Genomic DNA, 20,794 nt, shown 5'->3' on the forward strand with positions numbered 1-20,794 from the left:
TCGCTGCTGCAAAAAGGCGGGTCACAAGCGGCTTGCAAAGGAGGAGAAAAAGGAAAGCCGCATGGCTGTAGATTCTTCATCACTTGCAGTGAAAGATAATGCGTCAATAAATCTTGTGCAAGATGAGTGGACTTTTCTTACTTGCAGTTATGATGCATCATTAGAGCATATGTCTCTCAGTGTCAATGAAAGACACGACACATGGTACTTTGACAGTGGTGCTTCTAAACACTACCTCACAAAGGAATTTGTTTAAGAAGCTTATGGCTGCCCCTGAAGGTAAACGGGTAACATGTGCAAACAATTCTTCTTATCCAGTTCAGGGTGTTGGTGAGGTGATCCTCACAATTGCAGATGGTGCAGACTTATGTGCCTAGGATAGAAGAACTTGTTGTCTGTCTCCTCTTTTGCTAAAAGAGGATAAGCAGTGAACTTTGAGGATGACAGGTGCACAGTCAATGACCGTGAAGGTGGCTATACATTAGTTACATCCGGCACGTTGTACCATGGATTATATCAGCTTGACAGGTTTGATAGGAGAGAGCATGATGCTCATGTGGTTACCACTCTTACACCTGCCATGCAAGAGACAAATTTGTGGCATGCTAGGTTTGGGCATGTGAATTATGGCAGTCTGATGCTATTGCAAAGGCATCAAATGGTGCATGACATGTCTCATGTAGAAATACCACCAAAACATGTATTGGGTAAGTACACAGAAATGCATTCCCAAAAGATGGATCAACAAGGGCTGACCGAAAATTAAAGCTTGTGCACAGTGATGTGTATGGTCTTATGCGGACATCATCTATTGGAAAGCATGTATACTTTGTAACCTTTATCGATGACTACTCCAGATTTGCTTGGGTGTATCCCTTGAAAGTAAAATCTGATGTATTTGTAGATTTTCAGCAATTTGTGGCATAGGTTGAAAATCAAACAAGTTGCAAAGTGCAGACCCTCCGTACAGATCGAGGGGAATACATGTCCATTGCTTTTATGGTAGAAAAGGACATAAAGCATCAATGCACGATGCCATATTCTCCTTAGCAAAATGGTGTTGTTGAGAGAAAGAACATGTCATTGATGGAAATAGCTAGATGCATGGTTAAAGACAAAGGCTTGCCTCACAAATTCTGAACAGAGACAATCATGTGTGCCACACGTGTTGAATAGATGCCCTATGAAAGCATTGAAAACCATAGCGCCATATGAGGCCTGGCACGAGAGAAAACCTAAAGTTGATCACTTTAGAGTTTTTAAATGTATTGCTTATGCACATGTACCTCAGCAATTGCGAGGTAAGCTAGCCACTAAGTGCATATTTGTGGGTTACAATAGTAGCAGTAAAGGCTACCGTCTCTTTAATCCTTCCACACAAAGGATTTTGGACAGCAGAGACGTGTTTGCTGAAAATTCAGACCAGCCATTGGCTGAATTTTTTGGACAGCCACCTTCAGGCCACATAACATGTTTGAAGGACTTCTCCCATTGGGAATTGATGGCACAACAGATCAGCCATCCACTTTGCCTAATGGACAGCATCTGGGTGCTCAAAATCAGCCCATAAATGAGCTCATTACAAAATGTCGAGGCAGCAATGAAGGAAGAGCAGACAGCAATGGAAGAGGCTAGAGTTGTGCCTCGTTGGCTGCTCCGTACCTTACAAGAAAGCAAGCTTTCAGCTCCACTTGGTAGCAGGACACGGCCTAGTTCATGTAATGCAAGAGAACATGCAAATGTTGCTTGCATAAGTACACTTTGTGATGCAGACGAGACTGATTCATTTGAAGAGGCTCATGAGGATGAGCATTGGGTAAAAGCCATGCAAAAAAGAGGTGGATTCTATCCACAAAAACAACACATGGGATTTGGTAGACTTGCTGCTCGCGAAGTCAATTGGCAAGAAGTGGGTATACAAGTTGAAAAGAAAGTCTAGACGGTACCATTGGCAGGTACAAGGCTAGGCTTGCGGCCAAAGGGTATGCCCAGAAAAAGGGCATTGATTATGATGAGACGTTTGCACCTTCTTCTCGTATGGCCATAGTTAGATGTGTTGTTGCATTGGCTGCCCATCATGGATAGAAAGTGCATCAGTTGGACATAAAATCAGCTTTTCTCAATGGGGATTTGTAGGAAGAAGTTTATGTAAATCAACCCATCGGTTTTGAGATGCATGGTCATGAAAGCAAAGTATGCAGGCTTCGAAAAGCACTTTATAGTCTCAAACAAGCTCCCCGAGCTTGGTATGAGAAGATGCATACTTATTTGACCAGCCAAAACTTTCGCAATAGTCCAACAGAGAGCACCCTCTATGTGAAAGAGGATCATAGCACTTTGATTATGCTCATTCTATATGTGGATGACATGTTGCTAACTGGGAATGATAAGGAGAAAATTTCAACCTTCAAAGCTGAATTGCAAACCTCATTTGAGATGACAGATCTGGAATTGCTGCATTATTATTTGGGCATACAATTTGTGCAGACAGATGTTGGGATTTATGTACAGCAATCAAAGTACATTCAAAAGTTGTTGCACAAGTTTGAGTTTCAAGATTGTAAGCCCATCTCTGCTCCGATGGAACCAAGGCTCAAATTGAGCATATATGATGTGTCACTAGCCCAATCTGAATCACTGCAAGCATGTAACTGCAAGCTTCTCCCCTGGGATATACCAAAGCAAGATCGAGGGTGCCCTGATACAAGACAATCCACCAATGGGAATTGTTTCTTTTTGGGGCATTCATGCATATCATGGTTCAGCAAAAAGCAACCCATTGTTGCCACATCTACTTGTGAGGTTGAGTACAAGGCAGCCTTTACAACCACAGGAGATTGTGTAAGGCTGAGGAGATTGATGAACTGATCTTCATGACTGTCAATAGACACCCACTACCATACTCACTGACAGTCAAAGTGCTGTAGCCGTGGCTGCACATCGAGATTCATTATCGTTATGTCAAAGAGAGCATACATGCAGGGAAGATAACATTATCTTCTTGCTCTACACAGGACAATGTTGCAAATATGTTCACGAAGGCATTGTCTCGAGAGACGTTTGAAGCTTTCCGCAAAGCTTTGGGCTTACTCTCCTACTAAGAGAGTGATTTGCTACCCACCTTGTACAGGTTCACATTTCCACCACAAGGGGGATTTATTGGCATACATGATATGAGTAGTGCCACATGTGAACATGGGCTATCCAAGGGTACTTTTTCCCTTTGGGTTTTTCCCCTTGGAGATCTAGTGTGGAAGGACACCATCTACTTTAGTTGTATTAATATATTATGGAGTTGACCTACTAGCTCCACATTCAATGCAATCCTATTCTTTGCATTTCTCCATCATCTTGAGTGTATTGTGTGTACCTACTTGCGAGTGTGCTGTTGTGCCAAACCCTCACTCTGTTGCTGCAGCTCCCCTCCTGGGCCAACACTTTAACATTCAACAATAAAACAAGGCATTCTCAATGTGTGCTTGGTCTTCTCACTTGTGCATACATCTCTACAACAGGGCACCTCAGTGTGCTACAGTCCAAGGCAGCCGGAAGTCATCCTCAGCATTCAGCCAATAGTCCTGCATCCCCTCAGCAAATTTGGGTGTGCATATTGGCTCCTGAAGTGGCTTCTAAGTTGTCTACAGGCCGCTTGATGATTCTGCCAGCATTTGGTCTACCTCATCCTTGCGTTTGGCATTCCACAGTCAACCACCGTCAAGTAAGTTTCTTGGTAAAGTCTGCATTGTAACGTTGTTCTCCAAAGTAATAAAAGCAAACACTCCTGCTTGCAGGAGGGGCCCTTAAGTGGGTGGTTGGGACCCAATCTGGTTGGTTGGGCCCTTAAGTGGGTGGTTGGGACCCAATCTGGTGCCGACTCTCCATGTTCTCTCTCTATAGCTCTATCTCCTTGTTCAAAGATTAAAGCAGATTTCTTAAACTCACTCTTAACATAAAGATAATAAAGAAGTTATTGCTGTGTGTTACACTATCATACCGGCTGCATGCTACATTTTTGGAAACCAAAGATCCATTTCTAAGTGTATCTTGATTATGTTAAGTTTGTTATTTGTGACTTACATAGTTGCATTCCGTACTGTTATGGATTGGTTCAGTCCATACACTACGTTCCGTACGGCATACGGAAGAGTTGACGTGGACTTTTTTTTAAAAATCCCCAACCCGTCGCTTTCGCATCGCGTAGGGTTCCGTACCTTTTTTAATCATTTTTGTTCATGTTTTAGGCTGCCGTTGCGTTTCCCGTACCTGCACCGTACTGTGCGCTTCCGGGTCTCGTACCAGCATCCGTCTGTTGTCTAGTACCAGGGGCTGCTAAGCCTTGTTACTTAAGGTGCCTCTCTCTCTCTCTCTCTCTCTCTCTCTCTCTCTCTCTCTCTCTCTCTCTCTCTCTCAGAGATACGGGCTCGACATCAGCACCATACCCACGAGCGGCTAGCTCACTTACACTCACACCCGGAGATCATGCTCCGAGGTATTTTTGCCTCGCCATCGCCTATGTATCACATATTACACCCCCATTATGGTACTGGTTGGAGCTAGACAAATCTGCATTGCATTCTTGTATACCCTACGCATATAGGTTGCATACTGAGCCTCTAGCAGTAGTGCTCCATCCATCACACCCCCCCACTAGCTCAGTACTTTCATAGTTTATTTCATGTTCATTTTGTCCTTTTTTTTTTCTAGACATCCAGAAGACATTGACAGTTGTACATTGATTTGTCTCATAGGACGAGTTCGGCCTCTAGTAGACGTTAATACAGCTTTCTTTCTTCTTTCTTCTTTCTTCTTTCTCTCTCCGTCTCTCTCCTCTCTCTCTCTCTCTCTCTACTTAGTACTCTCTAGACTCTCTCTCATGAATGATCATTGATGAAACACTGACTCTCTCTCTCTCTCTCTCTCTCTCTCTCTCTCTCTCTCTCTCTCTCAACCCTTAATTGAACTAATCCTACCCTTAATAAGCTAATTTTAACACAGATTAATCATTACCCCCAATTCAAGAAATTCCAATTTTCAAAAAATTTCTCTATTTTCAGGAATTCCCTCTATTTTCAATCATTCCCTAAGCCCTCTATTATCAAAAATTACCTCTATTAATTATGTATTTTTAATTTTTTCCCAATCATTCTCTCTATTTTCAGAAATTCAGCCCCTTGAACAATCCCTTTTTAATGCATTTTTTCCTATCTTCATTCCCGAATTCCTCTATTTTCAGAAATTCAGCCACTAATGTGGCTTCTAATATTGATTTTTGTAAATTGTAGCTTGTCCAAGATGCCAAAGGCACCAAATCCTTACTGGGCTGCACACACCATCATCCTTAACAGCACATCATCAGCAGGTTCAGGCACTCGTCATTGGAAGTGCCGTTATTGTAACTTGCAGCAGTCTAGCTCGATCACGCGGGTCATCCACCACATGTCAAAGTTGGGGGCCAAGGGAATTGGTTGGTGCCCAAGTATTCCACAGGAGATGGCTGATGCTATTATAAGGGAGAACCCCAAGGAGTTTCCACATGGCAGAAAGATTCGTAGCACTATCATTGATGACGATGTGTTGTTGGATCCTTTGCCTATAGATACACCACGCAGGAAGAGGGCTAGGATTTATGAGGATGAGGAAGTGTCTGCTTCTTCTGCACCTATTGGGCAGCCTTCTAGGCAACGCAACAGTGATTCCTCCTTGCACTCCATGTCATGGATCAAGGAGAGACAATGTAGGGCAGAGATTGAGATAGAGCGCACTCTCATTGAGTGCAATATCTCTTTCAATGTGCTATGCACAGACCAGTGGAAGAGGATGATTGCCGTTGTTGCAACTGTAGGCAATGTGGATGGATGGACAAGTTTACAGTACAATAAGATGAGGACAACCATGTTGGAGGAAGAGAAGGAGAGGATTGAGACTTCTCTCCAACCTATCAAAGAAGGTTGGAAGAAGTTTGATTGCACCATCATTGCAGATGGTTGGTGTGACACGAGGCGACGCCACATAATAAATATCTTGGTCTCTTCATGTCTTGGCATCTATTTTTTACATGCAGTTGATGCAGGCAAGACAGGGGAGCGGATCACAGCTGATTTTATCTACCACCACATTCGTCAAGCTATTGTGGAGGTGGGGGTAGAGAATGTGGTGGAAGTGGTAACAGACAATACCTCTAACTGCAAGAGGATGAGTGAGCTGATTGAGGAAGAGTTTCCAAGCATCGTGTGGACTCCTTGTGCTCCACACTCCTTGGATCTTCTTATGGAGGATATTGGGAGTTGGGTGAAGCCCATCATCGAGGATGCTACACGCATAGCTTCTTTCTTTAGAAAGAAGCACCAGGCATTGGCTATTTTTCGCTCTCATAGTGCGAAAGATATCATACGACCCTCCTAGACCAGATTCGCTTATCTGTATTTGGTTTTGGAGCATTTATATGATGTTCGAGATGCTCTTCGCCGATCAGTGGTTGATGCACCTTGGTTGGAGGCAAATGCATAATGCAAATCATGAAGCCACAAGGACCATCCAAAGAAAAGTGCTAGATGAGGAGTTTTGGACAGAAGCACATAGCATTACCATAGTCTTGAAACCCCTCTTTATCCTCTTGCATGTCACAGATATGGAGGGGTCTACCATGCAAATACTATCATCTTTTCCGCAAGATGAAGAGAGCTTGCAGCATGCACAGTCATCTCCAGAGCCACGTGAACACTAAATATCGAATTGTAAATTGCAATGTCTATTTAATATTTAGTATTTATAAATTTCTCTTCGAAGTTCGTAGTATGTACTTATGATTGTTGACATTCACAGGATGGATGAGATTATGCGCCTTGTAGAGAGGAGATGGGATTGGATGCGTCATCCAATTCATGGTATAACAGTACTATTGCATCCTCTCTACAAGAGTGGAGATCTTTTCATGGACACGACGCTTCTATCCATGAGAGATCAGTACATGAGTCATGTACTGACCGATGAGCAGCAAGCACACATTGATCAAGAGATAATAGGATACTCCAATAACCTTGGAGAATTCTATAGTCACGGTGTTTCTATGCTGCCCCAGAGGTGTGTAAGACGCCTCTTCATTGGTGGGAGACACATGGATACCATTAGCCTTAACTAAAAGCCCTTGCACTTCGGCTATTATCCCAAGTAATAATACAAAATACATCTTGATAAAAAATTTGGCTTTGAAGTCACGAGTGTAGGGTGCAAGCTTTAATATTTGTTATAACTAAGACTTGAATCTTCGTGGATTTAAGGATTGTTCCTCTAGAGCCTGCGAGAGGAACTAGAGTTCCTACTCTCTTATCCACACGAAGATCCGAAACCGATTGAGTACGGCACAACTAGAGAGGTTGGTGTTTTACAAAGCCAACCTTCAACTAATTCGAAATCTTCAAAGACCAAAACAGGTAAAAAAATTTACGACATACTGATACACTTCAAAGTTCATAGTAAGCTTAAAGTGATTAGTCACTAATAACTACTAGTGAATACATGCTCCATAGGTTGATGCTGAGAAGTTCGAGCACCACAGCCAACAACATGCCGAGGAGAGCGACATAGTACGTGATAAGCAAGAGGAGATATACAGACAGCTTCACAGAGAGCTCGAGGCCATTGATAGATGAGTCACTCGAGCTCGGTCTCGAGCTCTCACTACCAGCTCCCTCAATTCTTCAGCTCCAGCAAAGTCGTCCTTCCGCCTCTAGAGGCACCAGGGTGTGTACTCATGGTGCACATTCTAGAGGGAGAACCGCCAGAGCGATCAGTAGAGGTGGTCCAGAGCACCAGATGCAAACTCTTCCATAGGAGATACCTGGGACCTCTACCATTGTTGAGGAGGTATCAGGTGATGTGGGGGAGCGGGAGCCACTATATAATTCTGATGAGAATCTCCTCATAGATGGAGACTACTCATCATCCTCATCTTCAGGCTTGGATGATGATGTGTGAGAGCCGGCCATATGGCTATTGGCGTTTGTACTTTGTAGTATGTACTAGGATTTCAGCTTCAGGCTTCAGCATGACTTCATGTTGTATGCAATGCAGCTCATTTGACATTTATATAGCATACATATTTGCATTTCAATTGTCTTTTGTGCATCTTTGTGTACCAGTGTTGCTAAATTATGAATGATTTATAATGCATTTTTTTTTATATACACATTTTAAAAAAAAAAGTGAACATACTTAAAGTACTCATCCCGATGCGTACTTTACGAACTCGTACGCGTACCGCACCGTACCTACAGTACTCAACGCAAACCTTGCATTTACTAAAACAAGGAGATGATTGCTTTAATGATTCAATGCTCATGCGACAACCACTCTCAATGCTGGTGTTATACATGGATGCCTTTGTATTGTATTTGTGGTATGATCCCAGATCATTGCATTAATTGGCCAACTGAATTTAGGTCTTGTTTACCAAGGCAAACAAATTAGACCAAAAATATAAAGCTCTATTGGTTTTAAACATGCAATGCCTTCTCTTAACCAGCAATAGAAGAGAACCTCCATGATACTGCTTAAGCAATACCAAGCTGAAAATGGACTCGTCAGCGGACCCGTCCGCCAGTGCCCAAGGCAAAAGGCATACGAGAATGAGCAGACTAATAACCAAAGAGCAACAGAAGACCCGAGATGGACAATATTGAACACCGTGGCACTTGCATTTGGGAAAAACAAGGGAATCTCAGGTATGGAGAGGTCTGGGGAGCAAGGGTGTTGCCTTCAAGTGACTAAAAGAAACCCGGTTTCACTCTCAATGCTGGTGTTATATGTGGTATGATCCCATATCATTGAACTAATTCTCCTACTTAATATAGGTCTTGTTTACCATGGCAAACAAATTCAGCTAAGCCACCAAAAATCTAAAGATCCGCTGGTTTTAAACATAAAATGCCTTCTCTTAACCGGTAACTTACGATGCTGTTTAAGCAATACCATGCTGAAAATGGACCCATCAGCCAGTGGCTCAAGGCTAAAAGCATATGAGAACGAGCAGTTTAGGAACCAAAGAGCAACTAAGGACCCGAGATGGACAGTGTTGAACATCGTGGCACTTGCATTTGGGAAAAACAAGATAATCTCAGGTATGGAGAGGTCTGGGGAGCAAACCGGCGGCCTTCAAGTGACTAAAAGCAAACTGGTTGGGGATATGTAAGCATGCACACAATTACAGTTCAGCCTCTAGTCACCCTTAAAGATCTCTTTCTCATCCCTGCCCCAGCAGCATGCATGGTTTTTTTTTTTTTTTTTGGGGGGGGGGGGAGGGGTTGTAGGGGACTTAGTCTGTCGGGGCAAGCTAAATGTAACCCTGGTACATGGATCAACTAACCTTTGAAACCATAAGTGCTGACTGAATGACATAATTTGCATAGGGATCCTGGAGTAAGTGTGATAGATGACAGCTGCCCATGAGCTCTCGCACAATGCGCGCTCTCTGCTCCTCTCCGGCAAGCTTCAGACACTTCTCCACAACATTGCTACTAAATTTCTGCATGGAGAGATGAGCATAGTTTTCAGCAAGACGATCCATCACTTCTTCGGATGCCCAGGACAAGCCCAGCTCAAGAACATACTGAACGACATAATTACTGCCAAAAAAAAAAAAAAGATATTTCAGCATTGCAAAAGGGAGATCAAATTTTGTACATAAGTGCGCGTGCGCGTGCTATGAGTGCATGTGTGCGTGTGCACACAAGCACGTGTGTTGTGCACATGTGCATATACTCAAGGAAGTAATGTTCACTTATTTTCAGCCATGCAGATCAAAGATAAAGATCACCTTATTAGTTCAAGCATGTTGGGGTGTGTTGAAGTGTTCTACCTTGAATTGGATATTCCTCATCAACAGCTTCGCAATGATTATAGGATGACTTTGCTATTCCCAATAGATAGCGTGATCTTAATGTTTTACCCAAAGGGTAATGTAAAGTCATTTATTGGACAATTATTAACAAGGTTAGTGTAAATGCATTTTTCTTGTGAGCAACCATGAAGAGGTACATACAATCGAAACTATGCATGAAATGACTGAAACTTCCCTCTTTAAGAATTGATAATCTTTTTGACCGTTCAATTGAGCATTGAATAGGAGTTTTCCTTCCACATGATTCGTATCCGAGCATTGAATATGTGACCTGTGGGAGAAGAGCAAGGCAAGCCAAAATCTAAAGAGGAAAGATGAGGCAAAGTTGAAAAATGCAGGGATGAAACTTGAGGGGGAGACGTGGCACGCCCAGTGCCCAACTTTCACAAAAGACTAGTGGAGAAGAGAATGTTGAGACTGGTAGGCTGTTGGACTACATGTGATGGGCGGACAGCACCTGCACACACCCCCCCCCGCCCCAAGGACAGTTCAATAAGAGGGAAAGAACCCACTTCACAGCTTGTGTGTGCATGCGATGCACTCACAGGCCAACACAGCACGTTCTAATCCTATACAGCTTTGAAGCAGCAAGTAAAGTCACCTCTATCTGTTTGTAGCCTAATGCGCATCATTGGAAAGTCCAAATCTAGTTCAGACCCGAGCGAGCAATCATTCTAGGTCAAGTCTAAGGAGGCAGCCATGGAATTTTGACAATTTGACCCGCTCTAATTCCAACTGGCTTCACACATCGAGGGCATCCGTCAACACATTGAAAGAAGTCGCATGGGAGGATTGTGATACTTTAGAGTATTGGGAGGGTCAGTTGGAGCACTATAAGAAACGAGTTGAAGACCAAAAAGCAAAATTGGTAAGAGCTAAGGAAGCGCCGCAACAAGAACATGAAGCAAGGCTTCGGGAAGCACAAACGAGAGCCCATATCATCAAGATGTTGAAAGAGAGCCAGCCCATGTCTCAAGCAATTTGGTGCACTGCACGAGCCAGAAGACACGGAAGTGCAGACGCTACAAACATACGCCTCGGGAAGAATCAGGGTGGAGTCACCTAGGGTTGAGGAGCAGCTCAAGACCCAGAGCATTGATCCAAGTGAGGGAAAGCGTCCAATGCAACAGGGTGACACTATCACAAAGAGCAGATTCCAATACATGTTTCATTGCTGCGTTTGCCAACGCTCGAACCCACACATGAACTTGAACCAAAGAGCTAGGAGGTGGATCTCTCCAAATCCCAAAAAGAGGGGGAGGAGGTGAACCTATCAATTTCCATGGAGCTTCAGAGTAGTCTCTCCGATTCCGATATGGAGGAAGATCGGGCTACATCTCTTATAGACGATCCAGTAACTAAGCCAAAGAGCTTCCAGATCAAGATGGTGGATATGGAGCTAAGGTGCATGATTTGCCCCAGTGCTCCAAGTTTAGCAAGAGGGGATGTCCCATGCATCACCTATGTGAGTGCCACGTAGAACACAATAAAGGGTCTTTCTAATAAATTTTGGGATCATAAAAGCCCTAACGGACCTGATTAGCTATCAATTCCCCATATTGCATAATAGTAGTTAGGGGGTTGTTTGAAACAGGTTTCCTAAACGTTTCAAATGCGTTTCAAACGTGTTTCGTAAAATCAGCCCAAAGTTTCCTACAAGTTTCCTACCTACAGGTTTTTGCATATACAAAATTTCAAATATATACTGTATAAAATATGTAAAAATAACACTAAATGCATAAAATACATGGAAACATCAATTTGAAGCCTATAGTCTTTGAATCACAAATAACAAAAACCATATAATCATCCATCATCAATGTCAAATGATCATGTCATAGACCATGGTCCATTGTCCATGATCCATGATCCAATCATCCATCATTCCATGCCACAAAAAAAAAACCATACATGACACTACATCATAGTTTCCACGAGTTTCGGAAACGGGGGTGCGGAGCACGGCGGGAAACGGAGTTTCGGAGTTTCGGCCTTCGGGAAGAAACGGGGAAACGGAGTTTCGGTTTTAGGGTTTAATACATACATATATAATTAATAAAAACATTACAAAAGCTTGCAAAATACATCTTTGCTCAAGTTCAATGTCAAAGACTCAAATGATAGATCAAAATTCAGAAATGACAACTGTAGGCTCAAGGCTCAAGCCTCAAGCCTCAAAAGAGTCAATACAAAACAAGATCCATCATCCATCATCCATCATCCATAATCCATAATCCATATGTATAGACTATAGTAAATACAAAACATGATAAAAAAATATCCATGTGGCTGGCAGGCTGGCAGCAGTTGCTGGCATGACAAAATCCTAGAGCTAAGTGCTCCAAAAATCACTCATCAAGATCATCCATGGAGGAGTCATCCTCCGACTCATGAGAGTCAGGCTCAGATGAAGAAATGGTAGGATCGTGGTCCTCTGCCTCTGCTGAAGTGGAAGCGATGGATCCCCCCCTCTGCCTCTGAGAATGGGTGGTGCAGCGGGTGTTGTGGCTTGGCACTGTCAGCTCCTCATAAAGCAAGGTGTACATATCACGCTCATTCCGTGGGATCTCTGGGATGAACCTCTCCCTCATGATGTCGATCTTATCCACATTCACCTGCGAAGGCTCCGGATGTCAGGCATTCCTCTCAAGGAGCTGGAGGTTGCAATGACAAAACACCAACCGCTCTAGCTGAGCGGTACTCAGCCTATTCCTCTTCTTTGTATGGAAGAGAGGTAGAGGGCTGATGTGGAGGTAGAGGAGTAGAGGGCAAGGTAGATGGGTAGAGTAGCTCCAAACAGGCGGCGGAAAGAAGGCGCAAAATGCCGGCGAAAGAGAGCACGCGGGTTTCTAAACCCTGGAAAAAATAAAACTTGGAAACGCCGTTTCCGTTTCTGGAAACGTTTCCGAAACGTGGAAACGTTTCGGTGGTCCAAAAACGCCGTTTCTGGAAACTATGCACTACATAAAAAACTTTATCAAAAGAGTCGCACAAATTTCGATGTTAGATTTGGGGCAAAAAAAAAAAGTCACTAAAATTGCTTGAAAAAAACACGTTTCCTACAAGGAAACGTTTCCAAGTTTCCTTCCCTGTAGGAAACGTGTTTCCTAACTACTATGATTGTCATGTGTGTCGCATCTATGAGTGCCATGTGGACATGGATCTCAACATCATCCGCCTCTTAGGCAAGCGCCCAAAGGTGCCCACAACTGGCCCAATGGTTGGGACACAAGTTGGACACAAAATGGACATTTTATGGTATTTTTGATGATGTTTTATGAACTGAAAATGGATGACCTATAACCAACCTCCTACTTTGTTCTTCAAATTAATCATTGTCTTGCTTAAAACTATTCCATATGTGCGTTGGTGATTACCAAATAGCTCATGCAACATGAATTGTGATTTGTATATCTTTTGAGTAGCCAATTAAGCTAGAATGCTCATTTCTATTCACGGGTGGCCACTGGCCAAAACGCCCAAAGTTTTCAGTCGGGTGGTCATAGACCAAATGCCCAGATGACTGGATTTAGCACTCAAGTGGCCAAATTGACTAGAACACCCGAGTGGTTTAAAAGGCGAAACCACATGTTCAAATCATTTCAACAAACCATGAACATGAGCAGCAGAGCACCAGGTACCGACCATGGATGACCCTCCAGTCGGAGAGTGGCGGACGGTCCCTGCCCAGGTCGCCAGCCGAGCACCAGTTGCCGCCGTGCGCACGAAGCTACCAGCATGCAAGAGGATTCAGTTCTATCAGAGAACCATTATGAGCATTTATCTCAGGATTTTCCCATTGGCGACCTCGCCAATCCGAATGCGGGTCCCTACAGCCCCACCAGTATGGCGACCGATCCCCCTCAGACCCCCAGTGTTCTGAGAGGTCGACAAGCCTCTCTGAGCCCCCGGTGAGCCTATCCCTGCAGTCGTCCTCTCCGATGGATCTCTCCTAGCAGCACCCCTCCCTCGCCCCTTCATCTTCCCTCCCCGCCCCCCCCCCCTCCTCCTCCTATTTCGTCACCGACTTTTCCCGCCGCGGTCCCCCCCCACCCCGCCCTTATCATCCCCCCCCCCTCTCTTCCCCCTTCAGGCTCTCCAAAGCACTCGTCGCCCCCAACAGGCCCCGACCCGGAGGCAGCCGGCAGGATCTATCCATCACTTGATTCACTGGTTCTCTGAGCCGGTAGAGATGACCATTGCCACCTCCCCCGTGAGGGCTCTTCCACCATAGTCCCCAAAAAAAGGGGGGTCAGGTTGGCAGCCCACTTAGGGCTGCGCCCCCCCACACTTGGCCCCAAAGGGGCCCCTTCTTGAGGGCCCTTTTGGACCCCTTTTTGGGGGCCCTTTTGGGGCTGGCCACTAGGCCACTTTGCGGCTAGCCAAGGTAGCTTCACATGTACTTCCTTTTTGTACATTATAATATACCAAGGTGGAAAGGTATGGTAAGGTACACATTCAGGGAAGGGTTGAGATTTTGAGGTACGTTAAATACGTAAGGTCCATAAAAACATTAAAAATATACTATATAGTGTACATATATATACAGAAAAATGAATGAAAAAACAATTCATTTCTGAACATTCAAACATTCAACAACAACACAATTACCAAAATGAGAGCTCCATCTGTCAACATGTTTCCTTTGCTCTATCATACTCTCAGCTCTAGCTCTGCAATGGCAGTGACCGCAATGGCTAGCACCTCATCATCATCATCTCTCGCTACAATGTCTCTATCAATGAGAGGAATGGCTATGTTCGCACTTTGCATAAGTCGACTAAAATCGGCGACACCAGTAGGCCTAGGGTCTTTTTTGGCCAAAAATGTTTTTAAAAACTGCCACGTACTTGCCAATGAGGTGATAGCTCAAGTGGTGAAGGTGTTTGCCTAGGACCAACAGGTCTTGGGTTCAAAACCCCCCTTGGTGCTTCCTCAACGGCATCGCCTACGGGTGGATAAATAAGCGGCTACATGCGAGTGCCTACGGGCGGTGAAAAATCAGTTACTGCGGGGAGATCTTGGATAAATAAGCGGCTACATGCGAGTGCCTACGCGCGGTGAAAAATCAATAACTACGGGGAGATCTTGGATACGATATTGTACCATACTGTACACTAAAACGTACCTTATAAGGTACATACGTACTGATGCAACCTTGTAATATACTGAATACTCAGCTCTCTCTATCTCCTCTCTTCGGGCTGAAAGAAGACTCCAAGAGCTTCCGCATGTGACACTGGTATCAGAGCATCAGGCTTAGCAAGGCCAAACACTGATTCAGCCCCAGATGAAGGTGTGCAAGTCCAAGATACAGGAAAGTGCACAGGTACGAGGCCCAAGGAAAGGAGCACAAGACATGGAAGAAATTCCCATAAGGTTGGTGGTGTTCCACAAAACCCAAGGGAATGGCAGTCCTATGAGTCAAGTGCCACTTTGGGCACACCAAGAAAGACTTTCAAGCAACAATTCCAAGGGAGGATGATCTTTCAAGGGATGGAGTAAGAGTGCCAGACTCAATACTCAGGAAAGAAGACCAGAGGTGTTCAAGGACAGTGCAGGAATGGAAAGGAGACAGGATGGAACAAATACATAGATCTTCATCAGAGTTAGAGTAGATTTGGAGACCGGGCCAAGTTTTCAGTGAAAAGGTTGCTAGGAAGGGAAGAATGATAGGGGGACTCCAAGAATAGACAATGGGATGATGACGGTCATCCGAGAACATAGATTGGAATCCCGTCATCAAGTTTAGCACAGGGGGATGTCATGTGCAAGACATGCACTCGCTAATCCCAGGGCTAATCCTGAAGAGGCAACAAGATAAAGAACCAGATTTTGGAGCATGTCCTGCTTGTGTGGGCAGGAAAGAACCGGAGGTGGACCAGTGACGCTATCGGCCAACGCTTGAAAGAGAAAAGACAATTGTCGGCTTGCAGCAGTTTCATGAGGAGGATTTGTCTAGGACCTAGCCGACCGGCAGTCGGCCAGTTAACCAGTAAATCCCAAGGCTTATAAAAGGTAATGATGCTCATCGTTTTGAAGTATTCAATCCAGCCATGGACCGGGTCATAGAATAAGATGAAGGATTAGACACTTTCTACCTTTTCAAGGTAGCCAAGCGCTACAAGACTTGTACTTTTGTCAAGAGGTTTTTGAGTTATTACAGAGGCAGCATGGCTTGGACATGTTGTCCAAGTATGGTATAACAGGTTGTAAGCCTATTTCAGTGCCATTGGCACAGAACACAAAGCTTTCCACAGATACGGAGGACCCCACTATGTACACACACACACAACCACAACCACAACCACTTTCTTGTAACAGACTGCTTGGAAACAACATGAGAAACTAACCCAAACGGATCTTGGGAAAGTAGTAGGGCATTAGCAGCAATCTCCGACACCAACCGTTCCTTCGGTACTCCTATTGAATGATCAATACATCGTTGCAGCACACAGCAACCATGGCGGTGTGTAGCAATTTCCACACAGTTACATGCAGCAGCCTCAAAAATAAACTGCACAATGTGAGCATTTTGTAAGTCAATATTGGTCCCATAATGTGTACCTTTGTATTGTGGTGGGAGGGGGGGCGGGGGGGAGGAGGAGATGTGGGCATAAGAAATACCTGGTTGTCTTCATTGCTGAGGTGCTGCAAACAGTGCTGTACAACATGATTGCCATTTAAATCCTTAATCAAGGTCACAACTCCAGATCTTAAAGCGGTCGTGACCATGGATACTTGCTGACTGGATTTTAAGGTTTCGATCAACTTCTGCACAGCACGGGTACTGTCCTACAAACACAACAAGTCAGCATGCCGTGTGTATAGAGCTCAGAATGCAGTCGATGTTTGAAAAACTAGAATAAGAGTGTCGACTTACCCATGCATGTTGAGCGAAACATCAATGAGCTCCCCTTTACTCGTCATGGACCTTAACATATCCAGCCTCTGGTCCTCAGTGCAAACCTCCAAGAGCTTCTGAATGAGATAGTTGCCAAATGGGTCGATCATCAGCTCGACTGCATGGTCGATTATTTCAGAGAAAATCTTCTGCACATCCTCAATGGCACCTTCATCAAATTTTCTCTGCAAAAACCGGCACCCGTGCTGGTCTTTGGCAACAGAGAATATACGCCCTTCGATCTCTGCTAAGGAGCTATACTTATTCTGTAGTTGCAATGCATCCACAGGCCTATGTATATCAACTTTTAGTGGGTCCATGTGGGGCCTTCTTACATCCTGCAGCTCCAATGGGGCACTGTGAAGAAGAGCCGACTGGTGGCTGTGCACTTGTGCTGCCTGCCCATTCACGTGCACATTGTTAACAGAAGATTTGTTGGCCCAACCCATAGAGGGTGAGAGTGAAGCTGACACAGCTCTAGAGCTTTTCCTTGATAGGATTCTAACTGGAAAAGATGGCTGTTTCTCATCATGGTGGGCAAAGGTGGTTGTCCCATTCAAAACCTTTTCAAATGGTACTGAGCTAAGCTGGAAAGTCTTGTTCCTCACAGCACCCTTTGGCTGAGAATGTGGGATTGGACAACTGTCTCCCCTGCTACAAATACCTTGTGCAAAAAATGTGCAGAGAGTTTCTGACTGAGGTGTGAGCTCTCCAGAGCTGCATCTCATTGCACTGCCCTGCTGCCAAACATGCAACCTCCAGTCTCCTGGACCCATTGTTGGTCCAGCCTGAGGACTGTAGGCCTGGTCTCTACCTGCATAGAATGATGGCAAGGCAGTATTGTGTGCAGTACCTACATGACTTTGCAGGCACCTCAATGACTGAGAATGATGAACCAGAATCTGCTGCATCCTTTGCTGCCTTTCTTCCTCTCTTCTCTGACATGCTAGCTGCATTTTGCATACCTGCTGGGCTTGAAGATAAGATGCCACTACAGAATTCCTATGCAGGCCTTGCTCTCCATTAGTAGGGAAGTTAGCCGTAGCCTCTACTTGTCTAGGATACAAATGCAGATCCGGAAAAGTACGAGGCAATGTCTGCATTGTCATAGTCTCAGTGCCGTGAGAATGAAAACCCATACCATGATCCAAATCCAAGCCAGCCCCCATTGAAAGAGCACTGAAATGGGTATGACAGTTGGGTCCAACATCATTGGAGTGCAAAGTGGTCATGTGTTTTGGTCCCTTGAAGTTGGAATAGGCAGGCGGTGACATGCCAGTCCTGGGGACATCCAAAATGAGGTCATCTGCAACTGCAGAAGCAGCCACCTTCCCAGTGTTGACGTGAGCATTAAGGCTTCTGCCATTTGAAACACTACTGCCTTTATATACATCCTGTCTCAATAGTTCCACAACAGAAAGACCATTTGAATTTCGAGACGAATGGGCGGACATGGAGTATGAAGTGGCGCATGCTGTGGATGGAAAGGTACTGAAATCAGCAGGCAATGTCAAAGAGGTATCAGCTGTGGCACCTTTTGGGCTTACCGGAATGCCTACAGAAAACCCTAGCTGCTTGTACAAAGCAATTGGTTCCCCAGTCAAATCATTGGTGCCATCACCTATCAATCCATTGTGTCCCATCTCTTTAAATGAGTTTATTTTAGGATTAGAAGAAGAATTGGTCTGCAATTCCATGTCTGCAAATACAGCCGCTAGAGAAGCATCAGACAACTGAAAAGTGACTTGATTTGAACGGTTTTCTGCAAATCCAAGGGAGGCTAAAGGTTCCTCTTCATGCTTGAATGGTTGATTTGTTTGGGATTGGTCCAAGCCCATTACCGGATTTAAAACATCCATGTTTGCATTGCCTGGCAACAGTGCAGGGTATAGTGGAGAGCTGTGATGTTCTTCATACTGCTCGAGCTCCCCGACTGCTTGAAAATCCTGGAAAAAGTCATCAAACACCTCGGTGCTAAGCAAAGGCGATAACTCCTTGCCTACAGATTGGGAAGGGGTCTCATCTGCTACTATTGTGGCTGTTGTTGCTGATTCCCCAGCTGCGTCTAAGCCCTCTAGCTGACCCGGGCTTGCCATAGCTTGGGGGATTTCTCCTAGAAGCTTTTCAAACTCTTCATCTTCATGCTCCATCTTTGAACGTAGCCACCGATAACTGCAGACAAGAGTATGCTGTGCGCGCTTCACTGCCAAGGCAGTGGCAAGGACTTATGACATCTTTACACTGATGAACTCTCTAAAACTATTATTTAAAAAAAGTCACCCAATGCATAGGGACTCACGAAGCATAAAGTGGTGTCAAAATCATCCCAACAAGGAGACGAAGGCACATGAAGGACAAGAAAACAATACAGAGACTCTAGAGCTTGAGGTGAAGGGGAGGCCAGGAAAAAAGTGGCATGATCTACACAAGGAAATCAAAACAACAAGGGGCACATTGATAATTACATATTATACAAGAGCCAAATCGTTTTAAACAAAAAGTGCAGAGATTATCAAAGAGGCCTGAGTACTTACATGTTGAGGACGGAGTACTTACATGTTGAGGACGGAGGGGACGCCCAAAAAGGAATGCAGCTACAGAGCGGGAGCCCAAAAGCAGGGGAAGGAGGCAGAGGGAAAGCTAAGTGTGGAAGCAAAAGAGGGGGATCAGGGGAGAGGACCCAAAACCTTGAAATCGGCAGAAGGGGGGCGAAAGCGCTTGAATTGGGGAGAGGGCAAGAGCCCAATTTGGCAGAGGTGGAGAGGGCGGACAGACTAGAGAGAGAGGACCCAAAAGCATGAATTTGGCGACGGTGATGGGGTTTTAGTAGTACCCTAGTAGGAGTAGTGGGCGGCGGCTTAAAAGAAGCGAGAAGAGAGGAAGGGTAACACGGTAGAATTGTCAAGTGGGCAGAATAGGCTAGAGTGCCCACCAAGGAAAAAAACGCATGCTGTAACATATATCATCGCCATCATCATTATCACCATCACATAAACACCCTTGAGGCCTGCCACACCTCTCCATTCCCTTTCTTTTTAAGAACCCACTTGACCTAAACAACGACCCATCTCAGAACCACTCCTCTCTCCCTCTCTCTCTCTCTCTAAAGAAAAGAGAGATGCTTTTAACCACAGTAATCTTTTGCACTCGCTGCATCGCCAGTTGCTTAGCCCAATGCTCCCTTTGCAGAAGCACCACGCTCTTCCCCTTTCCTTTTACTCCGTGTATTGTTTACTGAGATACTCATTTTGATATGTAGCGCAGACAAGAGATGCCCATAAACCCCAGATCCCCGAAAAACCTTAACAGTTCCAGAATCCACACATAACCAGCCAATGCACGCCGCAATGAAAAATCAAGCAAAAATGTCAGCTGGAAAAGAAAGAATGCAGAACGAGCGCGCGCGCGCGAGATAGAGAGAGACAGAGACAGAGACCGTGTGTGACAGAGAGATGGAGCTTACTGACGCTCTCTAGAAGAGAGAGGAATAGGAGAGCGGTAGAGAGTAGAGAGAGGAGAGAGAATCGGCCCTCACACAACCGTCTTGCCAGTCCAATTTCCAACCTCCACGCCGTCACACCCGGCTTTTGCCACGTGTCATTTTTTCCTGTGCTTTCTCCACACGCCTCAAGATTTTTTTTGAAGGCATTATTATTTATTAAACCCTCACTCCCAAACTTTTGTAAAACTAAGGGATGGTAGCTTAAGGGAACGTCCCCTTGCACTCTAAGTTGTCTTTTTGCTGGGTGCTAGAACGCTCTATCCAACATAGCTATTGTCGTAATGCGGGTAAGAATCGCACTAGCTACCGTGGTATGGCATCACCTCAGAATCGCACTAGCTACCGTGGTATGGCATCACCTCGTACAAAAACGGTGGGGTGTGTGAGTTGTAGATTTTATAGATGTATGCCACACGGTCTACCCCTTTAGGTCGGGTTTTTACCCCCCTCCCAAAATCCATGACATGGATTTTCAACCAACCTTTTTTGCCAC

The 20,794-nt window shown here is 44.8% G+C and overlaps 1 protein-coding gene across 6 annotated transcripts in view; it reads right to left on the reverse strand.

Moving 5' to 3' along the window:
• LOC147615179 (uncharacterized) overlaps positions 1-20,332 on the reverse strand; it is a 69,245-nt gene extending 48,913 nt beyond the window's left edge. The window contains exons 1-5 of one of the 6 annotated variants that reach the window (XM_086779199.1): positions 19,356-20,332; positions 16,779-19,002; positions 16,523-16,685; positions 16,249-16,412; positions 9,362-9,620 (exon numbers count right to left, since the gene is read on the reverse strand). In XM_086779199.1, coding sequence (XP_086635325.1) covers positions 9,362-9,620; positions 16,249-16,412; positions 16,523-16,685; positions 16,779-19,002; positions 19,356-19,758 — 3,213 coding nt within the window. In that variant the 5' untranslated portion in view covers positions 19,759-20,332. Of the gene's footprint in view, positions 1-9,352; positions 9,621-16,248; positions 16,413-16,522; positions 16,686-16,778; positions 19,003-19,333 lie in introns of those variants that run through there. The other 5 variants (XM_086779203.1, XM_086779202.1, XM_086779201.1 and 2 more) reach the window with 5 other exon arrangements.
• Between the last annotated feature and the right edge of the window lie 462 nt (positions 20,333-20,794).

The sequence above is a fragment of the Cibotium barometz genome, chromosome 40 (genome assembly GCF_041138505.1).
Source record: "Cibotium barometz isolate CiBa-2024 chromosome 40, ASM4113850v1, whole genome shotgun sequence".
Classification (NCBI taxonomy): Eukaryota; Viridiplantae; Streptophyta; class Polypodiopsida; order Cyatheales; family Cibotiaceae; genus Cibotium; species Cibotium barometz.